Source organism: Chrysemys picta, chromosome 20 (assembly GCF_011386835.1).
Source record: "Chrysemys picta bellii isolate R12L10 chromosome 20, ASM1138683v2, whole genome shotgun sequence".
Classification (NCBI taxonomy): domain Eukaryota; kingdom Metazoa; phylum Chordata; order Testudines; family Emydidae; genus Chrysemys; species Chrysemys picta.
Window position 1 is genome coordinate 8,412,312 of NC_088810.1, and position 21,966 is coordinate 8,434,277.

Genomic DNA, 21,966 nt, shown 5'->3' on the forward strand with positions numbered 1-21,966 from the left:
ACCTGTCCCGATTTTTCACACTTGCTGTCTGGTCACCCTAGCTGCAGGGGGCAGGGCAGGCAGTTCAGTAGGGGTACTGTGCAGCAGGGAGTGGGGCAGGAGGTTCAGTAGGGGCACTGTGCAGCAGGGAGTGGGGCAGGGGGGTTCAGTAGGGGCACTTTGCAGCAGGGAGTGGGGCAGGGGGTTCAGTAGGGGGGCGCCGTGCTGCAGGAGGTGAGGAAGCGGGTTCAGTAGTGGGCACCGTGCTGCAGGGAGCAGGGTGGAAGCTCAGAAGAAGGTGCTCTCCCCTCAGTGTCACTTGTTACCCCAATGCCCCAGGATCCTGCACATTCCCTCCCCACACTCACATCCCTCCCCATCCCCCCCATCAACAGGGGGAAACGACAGACTAGCCCTTTCCTCCCATATCAATAAGGAAAACAAGATGCTGCGCTCACCACAGCCGGAGGGTGTCCTCCAGTCGTAGACAGTGACCGCGTGCTCGCGGCAGGCGTCCGCGTAGGCCTCCAGCGCCTGGCACAGGGTGCTCTTGTCACCCTCATTCAGACACACGTTGTGGACACAGCTGTGGAAGAACTCGTCGGGGCTCACTCTGGGGTGACACTCTCTGAAGGGCCCCCCTGGCGCTTTGCTGATCCCCCCGCAGTGACTGTCCCCCCCGTAGAGTTGCCTCTTGCTCTCCTCACACACCGGACATTTCCCCTGGCAGGAATCCCTGCAGGAGGAGTCTGAGTCCTCCACTCTCCAGCTATCAAGCCAGGCCAGGACGGAAGAGGCTTTGGTGCCATTGGAGAGCATCTCTTCATCGTCAGTGTCACCATTGAAGTTCCCACACAGCCCGCAAGTGCTCCCAAAATAGCTGCTGGCGAGAGACACGATCACAGCCCAGTTGCTATCATATCGCACCTGGAGTCCAAAATCCGTCTGCAGGATGGGACGTCTCTCGCTCTGGGAGAGCTTGATTTTCCCAGCCTCCAGGGTGACCGGCAGGCGGACGCTCTTGTCGTTTAACTAACGAAAGAGAAGGGGGAAGAAACGGAGGCATTATTGCTCTTTCCACGACACCTGTTCTTACTGCCACTGTGAGCTCTCTGGGTAACGATTCACTGCCACAAATATCCAAAAAACAACCAAGACAAAAGACAAGGGAAATTCACTGCCAAAAACTTTGTGAATGCAGGGTTAAGATTACCCAGCACTGCCTTCCAAAATCTAGACTGTGGCTAAATTTAAACGTCTCAAAACCAGGACATAAAAAGTTCAAGTAATGGTCACTAGTTCTTACATCATGCTTTTTCATTAGTAGATCTTCAAGTGCATTTCTAAGGGGGTCTGTATCATAATCCCCATTTTACAAAAGGGAAAATTGGATCACATAGCAGAGAAGTGACTCACTCACCATCACTCAGCAGGCCAGCCCGTAATGCCGGCAATAACACTCAGGTGTTTTGAATGCTTTAGCCACTAGGCCACACTGCTCTGCCCAGCCTGGAACTGGGAGCTGGACCCCACCTGAGGTCAGATTCAACCCGCCCTTTGGTTCTGGTCAAAGAGACCCGCCCTTTGGTTCTGGAATCCCTCTGCACAGATCTGGTCGCCTCATCTCAATAAAGGTATATTGGAATTGGGAAAGGTGCAGAGAAGGGAAACAAAAATGATTAGGGATGTGGAACAGCTTCTACTGGAGGAGAGATTAAAAGACTGGGACTGTTCAGCTTGGAAAAGAGAAGACTAAGGAGGGATATGGTAGAAGTGTATAAAATCCTGACTGGTGTGGAGAAAGTGAGTAAAGTGTTATTTACCCCTTCAGATAACACAAAAACTGAGGGTCACCTGATTAAATTAATAGGCAGCAGGTTTAATGCAAATAAGAGAAAGTACCTCTTCACACAACACAGTTAATGTGTGGAACTTGTTGCCAGGGGATGTTATGAAGTCCAAAAATATAACTGGGTTCAAAAAAGAATCTGCTAAGTTCATGAAGGATAGGGCCATCAGTGGCTGGTAGCCATGAGGGTCAGGGATGCAGCCCTATCCTCCTGTGTCCCTAAACCTCAAACTGCCAGAAGCATCTGGCACTGGTCACTGTCAGAGACAGGATACCAATATAGGTGGACCATTAGTCTGCCACAGTATGGCTGCTCTTATGGACAAACTACTCCAAATTCACACCACTGTCCCTACCCCCAGCCTCGAAAAAACACACTAATTTTCAAGACAATCTGAGCATGCATGTGGATTCTAGAGAACTTTGAAACATTAGAAATGTGACATTTCCGAATCAAAATGTTTGGGAACTTTCGTTGCATGAAAATTTTCCTATTTCAACTTCATCTCGATTTGCAATGACAGCAAACATTAAAACATCCAGCCTTTCCACGAGGGACTGAACTGCTGATTTTTGCTCAGCTGTCTCCACTTCTGCAGTTTTTCACTCCCCTGCAGTTTGGGTGGAGGGCTACTTACAGAACAACACTGTATTATATGTAGAATAGGATGAGTAGCTGATTTTTCAGTTTGGTGCCGGCTGCAAAAAAGAAAAAGTGGTTTGGATTGAACTGAGTCTGAATTTTTGGGGAATTGCTAAGATGCATTTGGGGCCTGTTGTAGAGGTAGGATTTGAACCCTGGTCTTTTGTTTCCCAGCTGAAAACCCTAAAGAGTGGGCTAAAAACTGGCCATGCAGCAACTCCTTCAGCCATTTTGTGACTGGCTAAAACTGCCTGTGTCAAATTCATGACTAGTTTTGGATTGACCGAAACTGCCTCTTTTGTTCAATAAAGCATTTATCTGAAAAAATATGCCCAGTTCTAATTCTAAGTGAAAACGTGAACCAAGCCAGACAACTCACCCTGACTTCTCCACCCTGTCCCTTGTAGATGGATATGTTGTAGCCATAGACGTGGATGGTGGTCAACCCAAGGTTGGAGCTGTCCTGTTTCCCCATGTTGCTATTCTTCTCCTCAATGGTGAAGTGCTCCAGGGTGGGGTCATGACCACAGTACTTGGCGATGGTATAGGTGCAGGTGTCTTGGACGTCCATGGTCAGACCATCAAAGGTGTAGTACTGGGAGGTAAGGGATACATTGCAGGTTCCCATATATTCATGGAAGCATATTGCCTGGCCATTCTTAATCCTGCATCTTTCCTTCTCCCGGCAATTCAGTGTTCTGCATGGATCTGAAAAAAATCATAATATCCAATGGATTTTGCTGGGGAGTGAGGCCTGACATGGCCCCAGCGTTCAACAGAACCAGCTGGGGTTCCAGGCATGGGATGGCCAACAGAACTCAGGGGCTGCAGCTCCCACTAACTCATAGACTTCAAGGCCATAAGGGACCATCGTGATCATCTAATCTGACCTCCTGCACATCACAGGCCACAGAACGTCACCCACCGACTCGTGTAACCGACTCCTAACCTCTGTCTGAGTTACTGACATCCTCAAATTATGATTTAAAGACTTCAAGGGACAGAGAATCTGCCATTTATTCTATTTCAAAACAGCAAGTGACCCGTGCCCCATGCTGCAGGGGAAGGTGAAAAACCCCCAGAGTCTCTGCCAATCTGACCTAGGGGAAAATTCCTTCACAACCCCAAATCTGGGGATCAGTTAGACCCTGTGTGTGTGGCCAAGACCCACCAGCCAGACACCTGGAAAAGAATTCTCTGTCATAACATAGAGCCCTCTCCATCTAGTGTCCCATCACCCGCCGTTGGAGATATTTGCTATTAGCAGTCACTATTAGCAGCCCACCACTATGGGCACTCTCATCATACCATCCCCTTCATAAACTTATCAAGTTCAGTCTCAAAACAAGTTAGGTTTTTTTGTCCCCACTGCTCCCCTTGGGAGGCTGTTCCAGAACTTCACTCCTCTGGTGGTTAGAAACCTTCATTTAATTTCAAGCCTAAACTTATTCATGGCCAGTTTATAGTCATTTTTTCTTGTACCAGCTCTGACCCTTAAATGACTCCTCCCCCACCCTGGTGTTTATCTCTCTGACATATTTATAAAGAACAATCCAGCTGAATCAAGGGAGAGAAGGAGGGTTCTAGGGAGAGGTGGAGAGAATCCATGACACCATACTCACCGCTGGCACAAATGGCTGGGGAGCCGTACGCCTTCTGGTTTCCGATCCCAACGCTCAGCAGGCCGAAGGGGGAGCTGGCGTGCTCCACGTTATGGACCTGGAACCCTTTGCCAAGGCTGTATTCAGCCCAAGAGTATTCTGTGCCTGGAACTGGCCTCCACAGGACATTGTGCAGTGGTCTCCTATCAGCGGTGACCCCCGCGGACTCCGATGTCTTGGCAATGATCAGTGCGTAGTTCTCAAACTCGTCGTGCCCGTAGATGTTATAGGACTGGCAGTAGCTCGAGACGGCTGGGATGGCCATGAAGAATGGGTCGTATCTGATGTTTCCTTTGGTCCCACCATCGCAGAAGAAGATGACTTGGATCCCAGCGCTAGCGGAGAAGAACAAGGCATTGGAGCTAGGGATTCTGTACTGCACAGCATTTCCAGCTAGCAGCCCCGTGCTCCTCTTGCTCATCCCAACTTGAACTTCCACCTCAGTTGCTTGGGAGGTGGAGACGTAGACGATATCACCCTGCATCTCAAAGGGCAACGGGGGCACGATGAAGGTGGTCCCCCAGCTGGAGACAGGCAGGAGCTGCTCGGACACGTGGTCACACTGGTTGAATCTTGTCACGCAAGTGTGTCCAACATAGACAGCCACAGGCTTCTGGGAAATGATTTTGGTGCCAGATATGTCCATTGGGCTCTGCAGCTGGACAGCCTGGTTTGCCTCCAGCTTGATGGTAAGCCTGCTCCCTCCGAGGTGCGTCTTTCCTTGGAAAATGACAGCCCCTTTCAGGTGCACATCAACTGTAGTGGGGCCCTCCCAGGCCACAATGGCAACCTCTCCATAGCGATCCGTACCCATGGTCGGCGTGACAACATAATACTCCGTTCCCAATCTCTGCACCGGGTAGACAGGGGTGGTGTCGGCTGAGTTGGGTTTGGAGTTGAGAGAGAGGACAGAGACATCATTGTCAGCCCGGACAACGACTGTGTTGTCAAAGATTTTGGCCCCTACCATCTCAGCGTTGGGTGGGATTATCACCGTTGCGGTCTGACCGGCATTCACCTGGACCGGCACCCTGAGCGCCGGCTTCTTCATGGAGATGGTGATCGATGTGGCCGGGGCATAGGCGGTGATGAGTAGCCGGAAGTCGCTGTTGAATGTTTGTTGTAAGCCGTTCTGCATGAAGGCCGTGATGAATTCTCTTCCGAGAAGGCCCGGAGGGGAAGACCCCGGAATTTCCCCAGATTCCACACTGAGAGGAAGGTTAGGCATGCCTGGAGAGACAAGTGGAAGGAGAAGACAGCTGTTGTTATAGGGGTTGCATTACTGATCATGGCCCACAGAACAAAAAGATGAGTATGTGAACTAAGCATAAGACAAGCAACCGCAGATGGATTCAGACAGACGGGGGAGCACCAGGGAACAGCCAATGAGACAGCATCGCTCAGCATGGTGGGTTGTCAGATGACCAGCGGCGTAATCATTGTCGAGATTTTTGTAGTCCTCGTGGCAGGATTTGAAGGTGGAGAATGTGCTGGCTTTGTGAAGGTTTCTGAGGCGCTCCTGCCAACCTTACAGGGCAGCGTGGGAGAAAGCACAAAGGGGCTTGTTTGTAAATTGGTATAGGAGCCCATCACACACTGTGATGAAAGGGGTTATTGTCATTCGGTGCCAGTTCCTTTACAACTCAGCGTGCAGTGAATAGACCTGGGGGTGGCAGAATGGTTTATAAAGTGAGTCATGGCTGTTGCCATGAATTGAAGCACTAAGACCAATCCACAAGGACCTGCTGCCTTGTGCTGTCTGTTATTGCCACGTGTTTGGAAAGCTGGAAAAACGAGGAACAAGGGTCTTGGGTCAAGGCCCTAGATGGGGCTCAGGCAACCTGGGTTTAGTCCCCAGCTCTGCTTGGATCAGCACTGACTGCAAGGGAAGCGCAACCTCAAATAAGTCCCCCCACCCTGCTCCCCGCAGCACAATGCCCTCTACAGAGCACCCCTCACTCCCCGCAGCACAGTGCCCCCTTCGCAATCCCTGCAGCACGGCGCCCCCTACAGAGCCCCCACCCTGCTCCCTGCAGCCCAGCGCCCCCTACAGAGCCCCCACCCTGCTCCCTGCAGCCCAGCGCCCCCTACAGAGCCCCCACCCTGCTGCCTGCAGCACAGCGTCCCCTACAGAGCCCCCCCCCCGCTCCCTGCAGCCCAGGGCCCCCTACAGAGCCCCCACCCTGCTGCCTGCAGCACAGCGCCCCCTACAGAGCCCCCCCCCCGCTCCCTGCAGCCCAGCGCCCCCTACGGAGCTCCCACCCTGTTTCCAGCAGCCCAACGCCCCCTGCTGAGCCCCCACCCTGCTCCCTGCAGCATAGCGCCCCCTACGGAGCTCCCACCCTGCCTCCTGCAGCACAGCGCCCCCTGCTGAGGCCCCTCCGCACTCCCTGGAGCACAGTGCCCTCTGTTGAGCTCCATGCCCCACTCCCTGCAGCACAGCGCCCCCTACTGAGCCTCCCATCCTGTTCCCTGCAGCATGGCGAGCCCTGTCAGGACTCCTGGGGTCTAACCTGGATCTGGGGGGAGAGTGGGGGCCTAGTTAAATCTAAAATGGCCCCAAACTCCTGGGCGTCACCCACAGTTAGGTGATGAGCTTGTCATGCTGCGAAGAAAGAGACAGAGGCGCCTTTGTGAGCCCTGGATCACTCACCCCAGAGCACGACCATCCTGGCCCACAGGAGCAGCTTGGCCTTTCCGAGCCCCATGTCCGAACGCGTTGTTCAGCAGCTGGAAGATACATCTCGAATTAATGGAGAGCGCACAGGGCGCTGCACAGAAACAACCCAGGGCCGAGATTCCCTGCTGCAGCCCCTGAGGCTGGGAAGAAATGTCCACCCATGGTCTGGTTTTTATCGCAGTCTTAGCTGCTCTGACAGAGGCAATGTTGGCTCATGAGTAGCATGCCGGGATAGAGGGTGTGAGTCCTAGGTTCTATTCCTGCTACTGATCAGGTGATTTGGGGTGAGTCATGCCCCTCCCCGTGCCTCAGTTGCCCATCTGTACAAGGGGGATAATGATACTGCCCTGTTTTGTAAAGCGGTTTGAGATCTACTGGTGAACAGCACTAGATGTTATTATGTAGCTTAGATACTTATGTGGCCTTTCATTAGCAAAGCACCTCACCGTCATGATGGTGCTTACTCTGGGGGTACAGGGAAGTGCTGGTATCCCCAGTACACAGGGAGGCTACGTGACTTGCTCAAGGACACCCAGGAGGTCTGTAGCTTAGTAAGGACTTGATGCCATTGCACCTAAGAGATAGGTTAGTGCCCTAACCACTAGCACCCCTTTAGGAAGCATCATACCTAGTGGCACTCAAAGCACTTTACAAAGGCAGCTGTGAGCATTATCTCTATTTTCTACACAGGGAAATTGAGTCACAGACAGAGGAAGTGACTTTCCCTAAAGTCAACTAGCAGTGCAGCCAGGATGAGAACCCCGGTGCCCAGCGTCCCAGGCCAGGAGTCGAGCCCACCGCCTTTCTCCGAGCCAGCGGACAAACTGAAGAGCAATTCAAGGGGGAAAAAAAACAGTTTTTCCTTAAAGCACAATCAGCCTGTGGAACACACTGCACCATGATCTAATCAAGGCAAAGCACTCAGCAGGACGTGCCATGGCTTAGACGTGTCTGTTGATAATAAACCCCTCCATGGTCATGCCAGGTAGGATTGGGGGCCTCACAATCTAGGACACAAGCCAACCGCTCAAGAGCCGGCACTAGGGGGAAACGTCCTGTCTAGGCAGGTCTGTTTGGGGAGGTTCAGGTCCCATCTCCTGGAGCTGCCTGGCTCAAGATCAGCAGCGGGATCCTGGTCTGGATGGATTAGTTACAATCAGCCTCTCAACAAACAGCAGCAGCGGCTGAGCCAGAACAAAACCCCGCCGGCGCACTTACCTCCAGCCCCTTTGACTTATCGCAGCGAAGGTGGAGCAGAAGAGGCAGTTGTCCACTTTGTCCCTCTCCCTCTGTCTGTAGCTCTGTTCTTCCCTTTATATAGGGACCAACTGCCAAATCCTCATGATGATGAGCTAACTGGGAAAGGTTCCCTCGGCTCCATTGGGACTGGAGTTTCGCTGGACCCAAATGGGAAGCGAGTAGCAGCCTGGCCTCTTGCTTCATGAAGGCTTTGACTGACTCATGTCTGGCCATTAGGAGGCAGCTGTAATTAACCAGAGGGAGAGAAGTGGATTTATTGACTTTCTTCTGAAATTCCAAAGAACCACTCCCACCACATAAGCCAGGCCAGTGATTTGATCGTTAATAGTGAGCTGAGGATGAGTTTTTGATTGGGTTCGCAGTGTTCTTGTAGCCGTGTGGTCCCCAGGATATTAGAGAGACAAGGTGGGCAAGGGAATATTAGTCTGTTAGTGAAAGAGACGCTTTTGTGCTTACACAGAGCTCTTCTTCAGGTTTGGGGAAGCTTGTCTCTTTCACCAGCAGAAGTTGGTCCAATTAAAGATATTACTTCACCCACCTTGTCGCTCTCATTTATTGGGTACCAGGACACAGACAGAATTAACTAGCCCAGCGCTGGCTGAACTTGTGAATTTCGGATGCACCTACGGAGCTGCCCAGTTTCTTTAGATCCAAAACAAATTAGGAGTTTAGTGGCCAGGGAACTGAGTGACAAGTTTGCTAAGGAGCCAGCCATACATTCAGGAATCTGCACAGGCGACAAGCCGGGATTCCCCTTGCAGCTGCAGGGAAAGCTGGGTGCGGTTTATCATCAGCGTGGCCCAGAGCCAAGACTATGTGGTGGTTGTTTACCAGGAGGGAGTGGAAACAGATGCTGCCCCCAGGGAAAAGCCGAGTTATAGAAACAATATGTAACCCTTCTGCCCGTCAGAGCTGGCATTAACAAGGGCCAGGTTCTGTATCTAGGGGTTCCGTTTCAATACCGCAATGCAAAACCAGCTCAAGCCCCCACCCAGTGACCTGGGACGATTACATACCACCACCCTCTGGGCACCTCTAGGAGGCAATACTTCCCTGCTCGTAAGCACAGAGTCTGAGTGTAGCAAAAGTCTTTTAATAAAGGAATGTGGCATTATGTTGGGGAAACACAACAAACCGGATTCACAACACAACCCATGAGCAAAAGACCCACCCCCAAGTAAGTTTGGCAGTGTCCTTTTCCCCTCAGGGGCTTAAGTCCAGCAACCCAATAGTCACCCCACCCACAGTTTCTGACCTTGGTCAGTGCAGCCCCAGAGTGTTTCTTGAGTCCAGCAACCCAACCGTCACCCCTCCCACAATTTCTATCCTTGGTCAGTGCAACCCCCAGAGTTCAGAATTTCCTCTGGAGAGTTTACCTCCAGCCCAGGTGGAAGTGGGAGGAGGTATGGGGGGTGCATCTTACATGCGTCACTGCTCTGGTTTGACAGCCGATTGCCAACCTCTCCATGGGGTTCTGCTGTAGTCTCCACCACCAGCTGCCCCACCAGCCACTCACTAACTTGTCTTCAGGCACCCCCCACCCCCTTAACACAGCTCTCAGTGACTTCAGCTAATAGTAGGAGAGCTTCAGTACTGATGCACCCCTAGCCTATTGAAAACATACACATAGTATTTTTTGCTAACCGCTTTAATGTTTAAACCCAAGTACCAATAATTTCAGCTCTGTAGCATGTAACAACACTCCTAATGCAATCAAAATTAGCTCTATTATTGCACATTGAAAACATGCACATAATATTTTACTAACCCTCTCCCTCAATGTATTGGAACTCATGTCCCTTGCCTAGCAAGTGCTACTAAGTTGAGAGTGAGTCCCTCCATCATAAAATGCCAAGTACAGTTCTACTGTCCTTGATTCACATAACCAGGATAACAACACGTCATTGCTCCTGCCCCAATAACAAAGAGACTGGGGATCCCACAGCAGCCAAAGTGACCATTTGGCAAGCAGTCCCTTCATGCTAGACAAGGTGGGTGTATCCATGCAACCAAGATCAGCACCTGAAGTCTTTTTCCACAGTTCACCACCAGATGTCAGGGTAGACATTCTGACTCTGCTTACAAATAGTAATTGATTTTAAAACACCAGAAAAACAAATGACAACAAAGTGGAAAAAGTGAAAAGAAAGAAAAAATAGCGAAGGGAAAAGAAAAAATACAGAAGTAGCAAAAAGTGAAATAATTATATGATACAAGAAAGATAACAGATAATGTCCCCCTTCTTGCAGCCCTGTGGGACTGTCAAGAAGAATCGTGGCTTTGTGCACCCTGCTGTGCTCTTCTAGCCTCCCAGGTGTCTGGCTGCGCGTAATCAGTGACCACGCGATTTACCTCAACCTCCCACCCCGCCATAAACGTCTCCCCCTTACTCTCACAGATATTGTGGAGTACACAGCAAACAGTAATAACAATGGGAATATTGGTTTTGCTGAGGTCTAACCGAGTCAGTAAACTGCACCAGCGCATTTTTAAACGTCCAAATGCACATTCTACCACCATTCTGCACTTGCTCAGCCTATATTTGAACAGCTCCTCACTACTGTCCAGGGTGCCTGTGTACGGCTTCATGAGCCATGGCATTAAGGGGTAGGCTGGGTTCCCAAGGATAACTATAGGCATTTCAACATCCCCAACGGTTATTTTCTGGTCTGGAAAGTAAGTCCCTTGCTGCAGCCGTTCACACAGACCAGAGTTCCTAAAGATGCAAGCATCATGTACCAAGTTGATGTTGGAGAAACGTCCCTTGTGATCCACCAGTGCTTGCAGCACCAATGAAAAGTGCCCCTTTCGGTTTATGTACTGGCTGCCTTGATGATCCGGTCCCAAGATAGGGATATGCATTCCGTCTATCACCCCGCCACAGTTAGGGAATCCCATTGCAGCAAAGCCATCCACTATGACCTGCACATTTCCCAGAGTCACTACCTTTGGTAGCAGCAGCTCAGATATCGCGTTGGCTACTTGGATCACAGCAGCCCCCCCAGTAGATTTGCCCAGTCCAAACTGATTCCCAACTGACCTTGCAAGCTTCCAGAGGGCTATTGCCACTTGCTTGTGAACTGTGAGGGCTGCTCTCATCTTGGTATTCTGGCGTTTCAGGGCAGGGGAAAGCAAGTCACAAAATTCCATGGAAGTGCCCTTACGCATGCAAAAGTTTCGCAGCCACTGGGAATCATCCCAGACCTGCAACACTATGCGGTCCCACCAATCTGTGCTTGTTTCCCGGGGCCAGAATTGGCGTTCCATGGCATGAACCTGCCCCATTACCACCATGATGTCCAAATTGCCAGGGCCCGTGCTTTAAGAGAAGTCTGTGTCCATGTCCTCATCACTCTCGTCACCGCACTGCCGTCGCCTCCTCGCCTGCTTTTGAAGTTTTTGGTGCCGCATATACTGCAGGATAATGCGCGTGGTGTTTACAGTGCTCATAACTGCCGTGGCATGGCGTCTGTGTGGAAAAAAGGCACGAAACGATTGTCTGCCGTTGCTCTCACGAAGGGAGGGGCAACAGACCACATGGCTTACAGGGTTGGCTTACAGGGAATTAAAATCAACAAAGGGGGCGGGTTTGCATCAAGGAGAAACACACACATCTGTCACACCAAAGCCTGGCCAGTCATGAAACTGGTTTTCAAAGCCTCTGTGATGCACAGATGCTGTGCTCTTCTAATTGCAAACAGCCTAGTCAGCAAACAGCGCCAGCGAGCTTTTAAATGTCCAAAGCCACATTCTACCACCATTCTGCACTTGCTCACCCTAAGGTTGACCTGTTCCTTACTACTGTCCAGGCTTCATGAGCCACGGGAGCAAGGGGTAGGTGTGACCGCACGGTGCTGCCGGCTGGGAGAGCAGCCTGAGGCAGAAGCCTACAGCTCGCATGCTATTCCAGGCAGGACTGAATCTCCATTAGATGAAACTTAAATAAGAGAATGACCTGGAGTCACTTCCATTTATGTCCAGGTGCCCCTGACCGACCTCACCAAGGTCAGCCAGGAGCACCCAGGAGATGACGACGACAGCTAGCTGTCATACTGCACTGTCTGCCGCCGCAAAGGCAAGGAGTTGCTGCTGTGTAGCAGCAATGCAGTCCTGCATCTGCCAGCAGCACCCAGGAGATGTACGGTGAGCTGAGCGGGTTCCATGCTTGCCGTGGTATGTCGTCTGCACGGGTAACCCAGGAAAAAAGGCGAGAAATGATTGTTTGCCGTTGCTTTCACAGAGGGAGGAAGGGGGGGCCTGACGACATGTACCCAAAACCGCCTGCGACGATGTTTTTGCTCCATCAGGCATTGGGAGCTCAACCCAGAATTCCAATGGGTGGCAGAGACTGCGGGGACTATGGGATAGCTACCCACAATGCAACACTCCGAAAGTCAATGCTAGCCTCGGTACTGTGGATGCACTCCGCCGACTAAATGCGCTTCGTGGGGACACACACAATCGACTGTATAAAATCGATTTCTAAAAAATCGACTTCTATAAAATCAACTTAATTTCGTAGTGTAGACATACCTTTAGTCTGTTTAGATTGTTAAGATCCTCATGTCCTGTCTCTCGCGATGCACAACGCTTAGCAGAATGGCCCTGTAATCGCAGGATCTAATGTTCCCCTGTAATACAAACAAGGATGTATGGCCCCTTTTCTGAACCATCCCATGGAAGTTAATCTCTGCTGTAAGGCGAGGTGTACTGGTTTAAACAGCCTGTACTGTTATGGCAGCACCTACAGGCCCCACTGAGATGATGGCCGGGCACTGACCAGACACACAGCGAGACAGAGTCCCTGACCCAGCTAGGATTGCCAGGTGTCCAGTTTTCAGCCAAAAAGGCTGGTCGAAAAGGGGTCCTGGCAGTGTCCGGTCAGATGTACTGACAAGCCACTAAAAGTCCAGTTACCAAGTGCAGGGGCTGGGGGAGCGGCAGCCTGTCGCCCAGCCCTGAAGAGGCGGCTCCTGCGGCAGCAGACATGCACCAGCTCAGGCGGCCCCTTTGGGGCGCACGGTTTGCAGGGCTGTGACAGAGGACAGAGTGCGGGGGCCTATGCCGAGCAGGGTATGGGACATTCCCTGGGAGGGAAGGAACGCGAGCTGCCCCGCCAGCCAGCGCTTCCCCCGGCCATGCTCTCAGGCAGCTCCGGGGCGGGGAGGGAAGGAGGCTGCTGCGCAGGCAGCGCAGAGGGAGGCGGGAGGCTGCCCTGCAGGGGGGCCATGTCTTAGCTCGTCAGCGGGGCTGCCTGGCTGCTCCCGCGATGCTCTTCTGACCTGCTCTGCCAGGCAGCCTGCTGGATCTGGGGTTTGCAAGTCCCTTGGGGCTGCTCACGTTGGAGTTGCCCCAGGTTTAGAGAGGTGCCACTGGGACGGGAAGCTGCTTGTTAGGCCTCTTCTTAAAGCAAAGAGGCCAAATTCAGACCCATGATAAGAAGAGGGCCCGAGGCTGTTAACTCCTAGGGACGGGTCCCTTGCTTACACCAGGCCTGAATTCATTTCTCTGTGACTCTTATGTCAGTTCAAGTGCGGAGGGATACACATTAAAGCAGCAGCGTAACAGGGAGCAGGGAGAGCAGCAAGCGATGGGGGGAGAGGAGCGGGTAAGAGGCAGGGCTTTGAGGGAAGAGGGTGGCAGGGGCTCAGGGGAAGAGGCGGGGCAGAGGGGGGCTGGAGGGGAAAGATGTGGGGTGGGGGGGGGTCCAGTTTTCAGAAATTAGAAAGTTGGCAACCCTAGCTGAGATTGGGCAGCGCCTAACAGTACCAGGCACTGCCCAGACACACAGCAAGAGACAGTCAGTCCCTGCCCCAGCTGAGATCAGGGCCCCGTTGCACTGGGCGCCGCATGGACCCACAACGAGAGACAATCCCTGCCCCAGCTGAGATCAGGGCCCTGTTGCACCAGGTGCTGCCCAGACACAGTTGGAGATGGTCACTGCCCTATAAAGGTTACATTTAACTAGACTAGACAGACAATTCACACAAAAGGCAGCACCTGTGTCATGGACTCACAGGGTCTGGTCTGTGCCCCACACTGGAATCAATCTCCCTGGAGTGACCCCTTGAGTAGGCCGCACCCCAAGGACCCGACAGCTCCATAAGGACAGGCCCATGGCCTCCCTGGCTCTGAGTCTGGACCTTTGGCACCAGCGACCCATGTCTCTCTCCACGGCCCCTGCAGCGAACCCAGTCACGCCAGACACCCGCGGCAACCATGTATGGGCCCTTCATGGAGCACGGCTCTCAGGGAGCATTTACAGTGGCACTAGCAGCCTTTGCAAAACAAGCTCACCCTGGATTAGCTGCCTGGCTACAGAAGCTGAATGGCCTTAGGTCAGCACCGGGGAATCAAGGTTAAAGCACGGACCGTTCTGGTTCTGTCTCCAGCTGACCTCCTGGGTCAGCCTCCACGTGAGAGAGCCCCCAGTTGCTTCCCCAACCCTCTCTCCCCACACCTCCCAACCCCTTGGTCTCCCGCTGGGGTCTGCCGCAGCGCTCAGCTTCCCTGCCAGTGGGGCCTTGGTTGCTAGTGTCAGGGGACTGCTGGCCCCTCACTGACCCTTAGAGGGTTTGTGGCTGGCCCTCTCCCAGGACCAAAAGAAAGGCGAAGGGTCAGTGAGAAATCAGGACCCTGAGACAACAGTCTCCAGGGCCAAGGTGGGAGAGGCCAATGCTCCATGTCAGCCTGATGACAGGGCAGGCCGGCCAGTGAGGAAGTCAGAAGTGCAGGGTCCTGTCCTCCCTGTGAGCTGGAGCTGCCAGGGGCCAGAGCAGGCCAAGGTAAGGAGAGAGCTGGAGCCAGAGCTGAGCTGGGGAGTGAAGCCGCGCCAGCCAGAGGGTTGCCAACTTTCTAATTGCACAAAACCGAACACCCTAGCTCTGCCCATTCCCCGAGTCCCCGTCCCCACTCACTACATTCCCCCTTCCTCAGTGGCTCGCTCTCCCCCACCCTCACTTACTTTCACTGGGCTGGGGCAGGGGGTTGGGGTGTGGGAACGGGTGAGGGCTCTGGGGTGGGGCTGGGAATGAGGGGTTTGGAGTGCAGGAGGGGGCTCTGGGTTTGCGGGGGTTCAGGGCTGGGGCAGGGGGTTGGACTAGATGACCTCCCGAGGTCCCTTCCAACCCTGAGATTCTGTGATTCTGTGAAATTAAGAGGGGGAAACTCAAAGCTATCGGGGGACCTTTCTGGCAGTACGATCTATGTCTTAGGCTATGTGTAAGGGGACTGTTGTCCCCTTACTAAAACTCAGTGGGGTGGGTTTGGTTGGCTGCTCCCAGTAGGAAAAGGAAGGGGATGGGTCGATGGGAAATCAGGACCCTGAGACTGACGATCCCCAGGAACAATGGGGAGAGGCCAATGCTCCAGGTCAGCCTGATTGACAGGGCGGGCAGGCTAATGAGGGAGTCAGGAGGCCAGAGGGGTCCCTCCTCCTAGTGACCTGGAATTGCCTGGTCAGACCTAGTGGGGCCGAGCTAAGGAGAGAGCAGGGGCCCAAGCTGAGCTGGAGAGCAGGACTGCGCCGGACTAGGGTGACCAGATGTCCCGATTTTATAGGGACAGTCCCGATTTTTCAGTCTTTCTCTTATATATGTAACCCTTCTGCCCATCTAAGTTGGCAGCAACAAGGGCCGGTTCTGTATCTAGGGGTTCCGTTTCAATACCGCAATGCAAAACCGGCTCGAGCCCCCACCCAGTGACCTGGGACAATTACATACCACCCCCTGGGTGCCTCTAAGAGGCAATACTTCCCCTCTCGCAAGCACGGAGTCTGAGTGTAGCAGAAAATGTTTAATAACATGAGGTAAACGACATCAGCATTAAATTGGAAAAACACCACAAACAGGATTCATAACACAAACCATGAGCAAAAAACCCACCCCAGCAAACTGGGCTGTGTTTTTTCCCTTTGGTTCTTGAATCCAGCAACCCCAAAATCACCCAGAGTCCCCAAAGTCCAACACCCCCAAAGTCTCTGTCCCTGGTCAGTGCAGCCCCAGAGTAAAAGGGGGGCACGCAGGATGTTAAGGGGCACCTTACATGATCCAAGGCAGGCCAGCCATCTCTCTGTGGGGTTCTGCCACAGCCTTCACCACAAGCCAGTCCATTTCCTGCCATCCCACAAACCGCTCTGCTCCCCAGCCTGTAAGCCGCACCAGCCATCCCCGCAAACAGCTCTGCTCGCTGTTCCTTGGGCCACTCCAACCATCCCTGCAAGGCTCCATACCACTTGCTGCTCCTCCAGTCATCCCCAAAAATTGCTCCACCAGCTGCTTAGCAATATAGCTTCAGGTTCCCCCACTAGTTAACACAGCACTTAATAACTTTAACTCTTTTGTGATATCAGCTCAGAGTAGGGGAGCCCCAGTGCTGGTGCACCATTGGGGCAAAGTGAATTCACCTCAACAGCTTGTAACTAGACTTAAAGTTAGCTCTAACATTTAACAGTAAAGAAGAGGAGGAGGAGGAGAAGAAGAGGACAACAGTGGTGCAATTGGCATTTCAAGCCCTCAGAGAGGCCCATCCATTTAAAAAATAAATGATACAGAAAATTTGAAGCATCAGTTATTGGTCATTGGGGGTAACATACAGACTATAGGGGTATGTTGGTGTTTTGGGGTTGGTCAGCACACATAGTATATACAAAAAGAACAGGAGTACTTGTGGCACCTTAGAGACTAACAAATTTGTTAGAGTATAAGCTTTCGTGGACTACAACCCACTTCTTCCGATACATCTAAAGAAGTGGGCTGTAGTCCACAAAAGCTTATGCTCTAATAAATTTGTTAGTCTCTAAGGTGCCACAAGTACTCCTGTTCTTTTTGCAGATACAGACTAACACAGCTGCTACAGCCTGCAATGTCCCCAATGAGGGGTGGGTATCCAGTAGGCAGGATCAGGAAACAGTCAATAAGCAGTGAGGGTCTATCACCCATACAGGAAGTAGACAGTCAGAAGTCTGTGTAAGCAGGTTGGGTGATGGGGATAGATCACCCCCATCCCCATCATTTCTCAATTCACTGGGTTTTGTAACCCATGCCCCTTGTCAAGCAAGTGCTACTTAGGTAATGGGGAAGGACTCACTCAGTCCTTCTGTCATACAACAGTTCCACTGGCCTTGATTCACAGAATCAGGGTAACAAAACTTTATTCTTCCTGCCCCAATAACAGAGAAACTGGGGATCCCACACCAGCCAAAGTAATCACTTTGAGTTGCTGTTGTTTCATGCCAGGCGGGTGGGTGTGCCTATGCAAACAAGATCAGCCCCTGGAGTTCTTTTCCACCCTCACCATAATTCCCCACCAGATGTCAGGGTAGAGCTCATCCAGACTCTGCTTACATCTAGGCTCCTGTTACCCCCCCACCTCCTGTTCCGATTTTTCACATTTGCTGTCTGGTCGCCCTACGCCGGCAAGAGGGGCCAGAGAAGCAGCCCAGGGAGCTGAAGGCAGAGCAGCAGCAGCAGCCGTGCTGAGGCCGAGTGGAGCCGGAGCTGGAGCTGGGGCTGGAGCAGTCCGGAGCCGGGTGCGGTGAGCAGCTGGGGAGAGTGAGGGGGACCCTGGGCAGCGGACCCAGTGCAGGGAGATGCCCCCAGCCAAGAGGCCTTGCAGGCCAGACTTGGAGGGGGATCATAAGCCCGACGGTGCGGGGGTGACGCTGGGAAGAAGGGTCCTGCCACCTAAAGCCTGAGGGCGTGTGGCCACCGCCAGAGCAAGTGTCTGACCCGCAGCGTCTCTGCAGCACAGCCAGGGCCTGGGCAGGGGCCTGGGACGTGTGAGGAACAGATGATTGAATTTCCCTGACATCCCAGAGACGCTGGTTGTGATGTCCCCGTGCCACAGAGCGGGCTGACGGGTTTTCCTTTAACCTTTCCTGTTTTTTCCTTATTTTTTTAAATTGGATGTGTTTAATAAATTGCATTTGCTTTGAACTGTATGTAATGATCAGCGGGTCAGGGAAGCATCCAGTGCGGAGAGAGCACCCCAGGGTGGGCACACCCTAGCCCCTGCCCTATGTGACCACGACAAGGTTGGGGTTCAAGACCCCCAGGAATCCTGGGCCCAGCCTTGTTGGGGTTACGAGGACTCTGCCACACAGGAGATGGAAGGGGAGCCCCTGAGGTCAGGCAGGCCTCTGGGTAAAGGGAGTGGGAGCGAGGACTCAGATCCTTTCACTAGCCCATTTCACCAGGGTAGTGTATAAGCCAGGAAAGTTCCCCACAATAACGGGACCATTCCCCCGCTTACATGTGCAACAGTCTCCCGAGGGAAGGGCTGGAAACCCCAACGCTTGGAACTTTTAAAAGGAGACTGGACCAAACATGCTGTGAGGGAGATAGACCGAGACAGGGTGATCACAGAGGGCCTTTCCTCCTCTAACTGCTATAATTCCACCCCACTATTCTGGGAGTGCCCATTCTGGTAATAAAGACCTGGTGCTTGGATCCCACTGCACTGGGATTGTGATTTAGTGCCCTGACGTGCAACTCCTCCTAGGCCAATAGTGTAGATCCTGCACAGCTGTTTGCAGGTGCCCTTGTGTTCAGCTGAACCCTTGCACCCAGTCCCTGACTGTATCCCCACTATATTGTGAGCATAGAATCATAGAATCATAGAATATCAGAGTTGGAAGGGACCTCAAGAGGTCATCTAGTCCAACCCCCTGCTCAAAGCAGGACCAATTCCCAGCTAAATCATCCCAGCCAGGGCTTTGTCAAGCCGGGCCTTAAAAACCTCCAAGAAAGGAGACTCCACCACCTCCCTAGGTAACGCATTCCAGTGTTTCACCACCCTCCTAGTGAAATAGTTTTTCCTGATATCCAACCTGGACCTCCCCCACCGCAACTTGAGACCATTGCTCCTTGTTCTGTCGTCTGCCACCACTGAGAACAGCCGAGCTCCATCCTCTTTGGAACCCCCCTTCAGGTAGTTGAAGGCTGCTATCAAATCCCCCCTCATTCTTCTCTTCTGGAGCATGCATTCTGACCCGGCTGTATGCGTCCCAGGGTGCTTGTACTGTGAATTCCTGGCACTCGGACCATGCTATATGTGTAGATCAATCTCTGATAATTTTCATATGACTTTACATTGTGCCTCTTCATATAACCTTGTGGTGGGTCTACCCTCGTGTGACCTCTGTTTTCATGGGACTTTGTATCAAAGCCTCATTTAGAAACTTTGCATTGCCCTTGGTATAATATTATAGCCCCTAAGGATAGAATTAGATAGAAGAAAAATTTCTTTTTGCTAGCAGTAGAACAAGAGCTCCCCCCCCCCCCTCTTAATCAATTGCCCTGTTGAATGAATGAGGTGTGGATGAGCAAGTCATGAAAGGCAGCACCTCCAGACAGCCTCAACTGTTGGAGCGGGGCTGGGAGCCAGACCCAAGGACAATAAAACGTGTCAAGTGGGCTCATTAAAGACAAGCAGACATACTGACGGCCTCGGGGGTTAGAAGCAAGCACCTTCTTTTGGAAACATCCTCTTTGCAGCATTGGGACAACACTCAAAAGAAAGCAGCACAAAGGACCAATGGACACAGACACAGAGTTTGAATCTGGTATAGATTTGCATAAGAGGAAAGCTGCTATAAAAGTGAGGTGTCTTGCAGAGGACCCCGGGTCTCGTCTTGTCAACATGGGAGCATCGATCCGGATCGGCAGAAGCCCGGCTCCACCCCCTCCCCCATCTAACTCACCTGGCCAGTGAAGTTAAGGGGAGCAACTAATTGGTAACAACAAGACAGAGTGTGTTTGTGTGTGTGTGTGTGTGTGAGTGTAAGTGTAATATATTATATGCATATAATACAGTGTTAATGAATACATGTATTACTAATAAATGTGGCATTTTGTCTTATTCCCCCTGAAAAGATCCTGTGCAGTACTTTAAGTACAACATATGTATCTCATTGCGCTGGTACTGTCAGCGCCGTGGTGTGATGACAGCGTTATGCTAGGAACCTGAATCCTGAAAATAGTGCCCTGGTGCGATGGTAACTCTGGGCTGTCAGTGTGAATCCTCCACTTTTGTAGGCAGTGGTGTGGTAGCCATGCTGGTCCCAGGATATGAGAGAGACCAGGTGGGTGAGCTAATATCTTTTATTGGAGCAACTTCTGTTGATGAGAGAGAGACAAGCTTTGCTTACACAGAGCTCTTCTTCCTGCGCAGATTCCTGAATGTCTGGCTGGCTCCTTAGCAAACTCACCGCTCGATTCCCTGGCCCCTAAACTCCTAACTTGTTTTATATCTAAGAAACCAGCCAGCTCTGTTAGTGCATCTGAAATTCACAAACTCAGCCAGCACTGGGCTAGTTAATTCTGTCTGTGTTCTGGCACCCAATAAATGAGAGAGGAGAGGTGGGTGAGGTAATATCTTTTATTGGACCAACTTCTGCTGGTGAAAGAGACAAGCCTTCTCAGACCTGAAGAAAAGCTCTGTGCAAGCTCAAAAGCGTGTCTCTTTCGCCAACAGACAGTAGTGCAATAATAGATAGTCTCTCATCTACCTTGTCTCTGTAATATCCTGGGACCAACACGGCTACAAGAACACTGTGAATCCAATAAATAACTCATCCTCTGCTGCAAGGGGCCTATTAACAATCAAATCACTGGCATGATTGTGTGGTGGGAGTGGCCGGTTCTTTGGAATTTCAGAAGAAAGTCAACAAACCCACTTCTCTCCCTCTGGTTAATTACAGCTGCCTCCTGATGGCCAAACATGAGTCAGTCAAAGCCTCCGTGAAGTGAGAGGATTCTGAGGAAGAGCTCTGTGTTAGTTGGAAGGCTTGTCTCTCTCACCTACAGAAGCTGGTACAATAAAATATATTATCTCACTTTGACACTCTGTACCTCAAAGCAGCACCCTGGAACATTCATATTCGCCACTTTCTTATACAAAGTACAAAGTCTGCCTTATGAGGTATCAATTTAAAAGTCTTGACCTGTTGAACATTAATATCCTGTCGGATTAAATGTGCTGTCATTGTATGTGGCGTTATGGGGTATTGCTACATGTGCTACTGAAATAGGCATCACAGAAACCTGGTGGAGTGGGGACAATCAATGGGACACAATCATTCTGGGGTACAAAATATATCGGAAGGACAGAACAGATAATGTGGGGTAGGAGAGGGGGAGTGGCACTATTTGTGAAAGAAAATGTAGACTCAAATAAAGTAAAAATCTTAAATGAATCCACATGTTCCATAGAATCTCTATGGATAGAAATTTCATGCTCTAATAAGAATATAACATTAGGGATCTATTATCAACCACCTGACCAGGACAGTGATAGTGATGATGAAATGCTAAGGGAGATTAGAGAGGCTATCAAAATAAAGAACTCAGTAATAGTGGGGGATTTCAATTATCCCCATATTGACTGGGTACATGTCACCTCAGGACGAAATGCAGAGACAAAATTTCTCGATACTTTAAATGACTGCTTCTTGGAGCAGCTGGTACAGGGACCCACAAGGGAAGAGGCAATTCTCGATTTAGTCCTGAGTGGAGCGCAGGATCTGGTCCAAGAGGTAACTATAACAGGACCGCTTGGAAATAGTGACCATAATATAATAACATTTAACATTCCTGTGGTGGGAAGAACATCTCAACAGCCCAACACTGTGGCATTTAATTTCAGAAAGGGGAACTATGCAAAAATGAGAGGGTTAGTTAAACAGAAATTAAAAAATACAGTGACTAGAGAGAAATCCCTGCAAGCTCCATGGACACTTTTCAAAAATACCATAATAGAGGCCCAACTTCAATGTATGCCCCAAATTAAAAAACACAGTAAAAGAACTAAAAAAGAGCCACCATGGCTTAACAACAAATGTAAAAGAAGCAGTGAGAGATAAAAAGGCATCTTTTTAAAAGTGGAAGTCAAATCC

At 51.3% G+C, this 21,966-nt stretch overlaps 1 protein-coding gene across 1 annotated transcript in view; it reads right to left on the reverse strand.

Moving 5' to 3' along the window:
* LOC101941189 (IgGFc-binding protein-like) overlaps window positions 1-21,966 on the reverse strand; it is a 98,409-nt gene that overhangs the window by 26,675 nt on the left and 49,768 nt on the right. Inside the window, 4 exon segments of the mRNA XM_065574663.1 lie at window positions 438-1,011; window positions 2,851-3,066; window positions 3,643-3,653; window positions 4,094-5,362. Of these exon segments, the coding sequence (XP_065430735.1) occupies window positions 438-1,011; window positions 2,851-3,066; window positions 3,643-3,653; window positions 4,094-5,362 (2,070 nt within the window).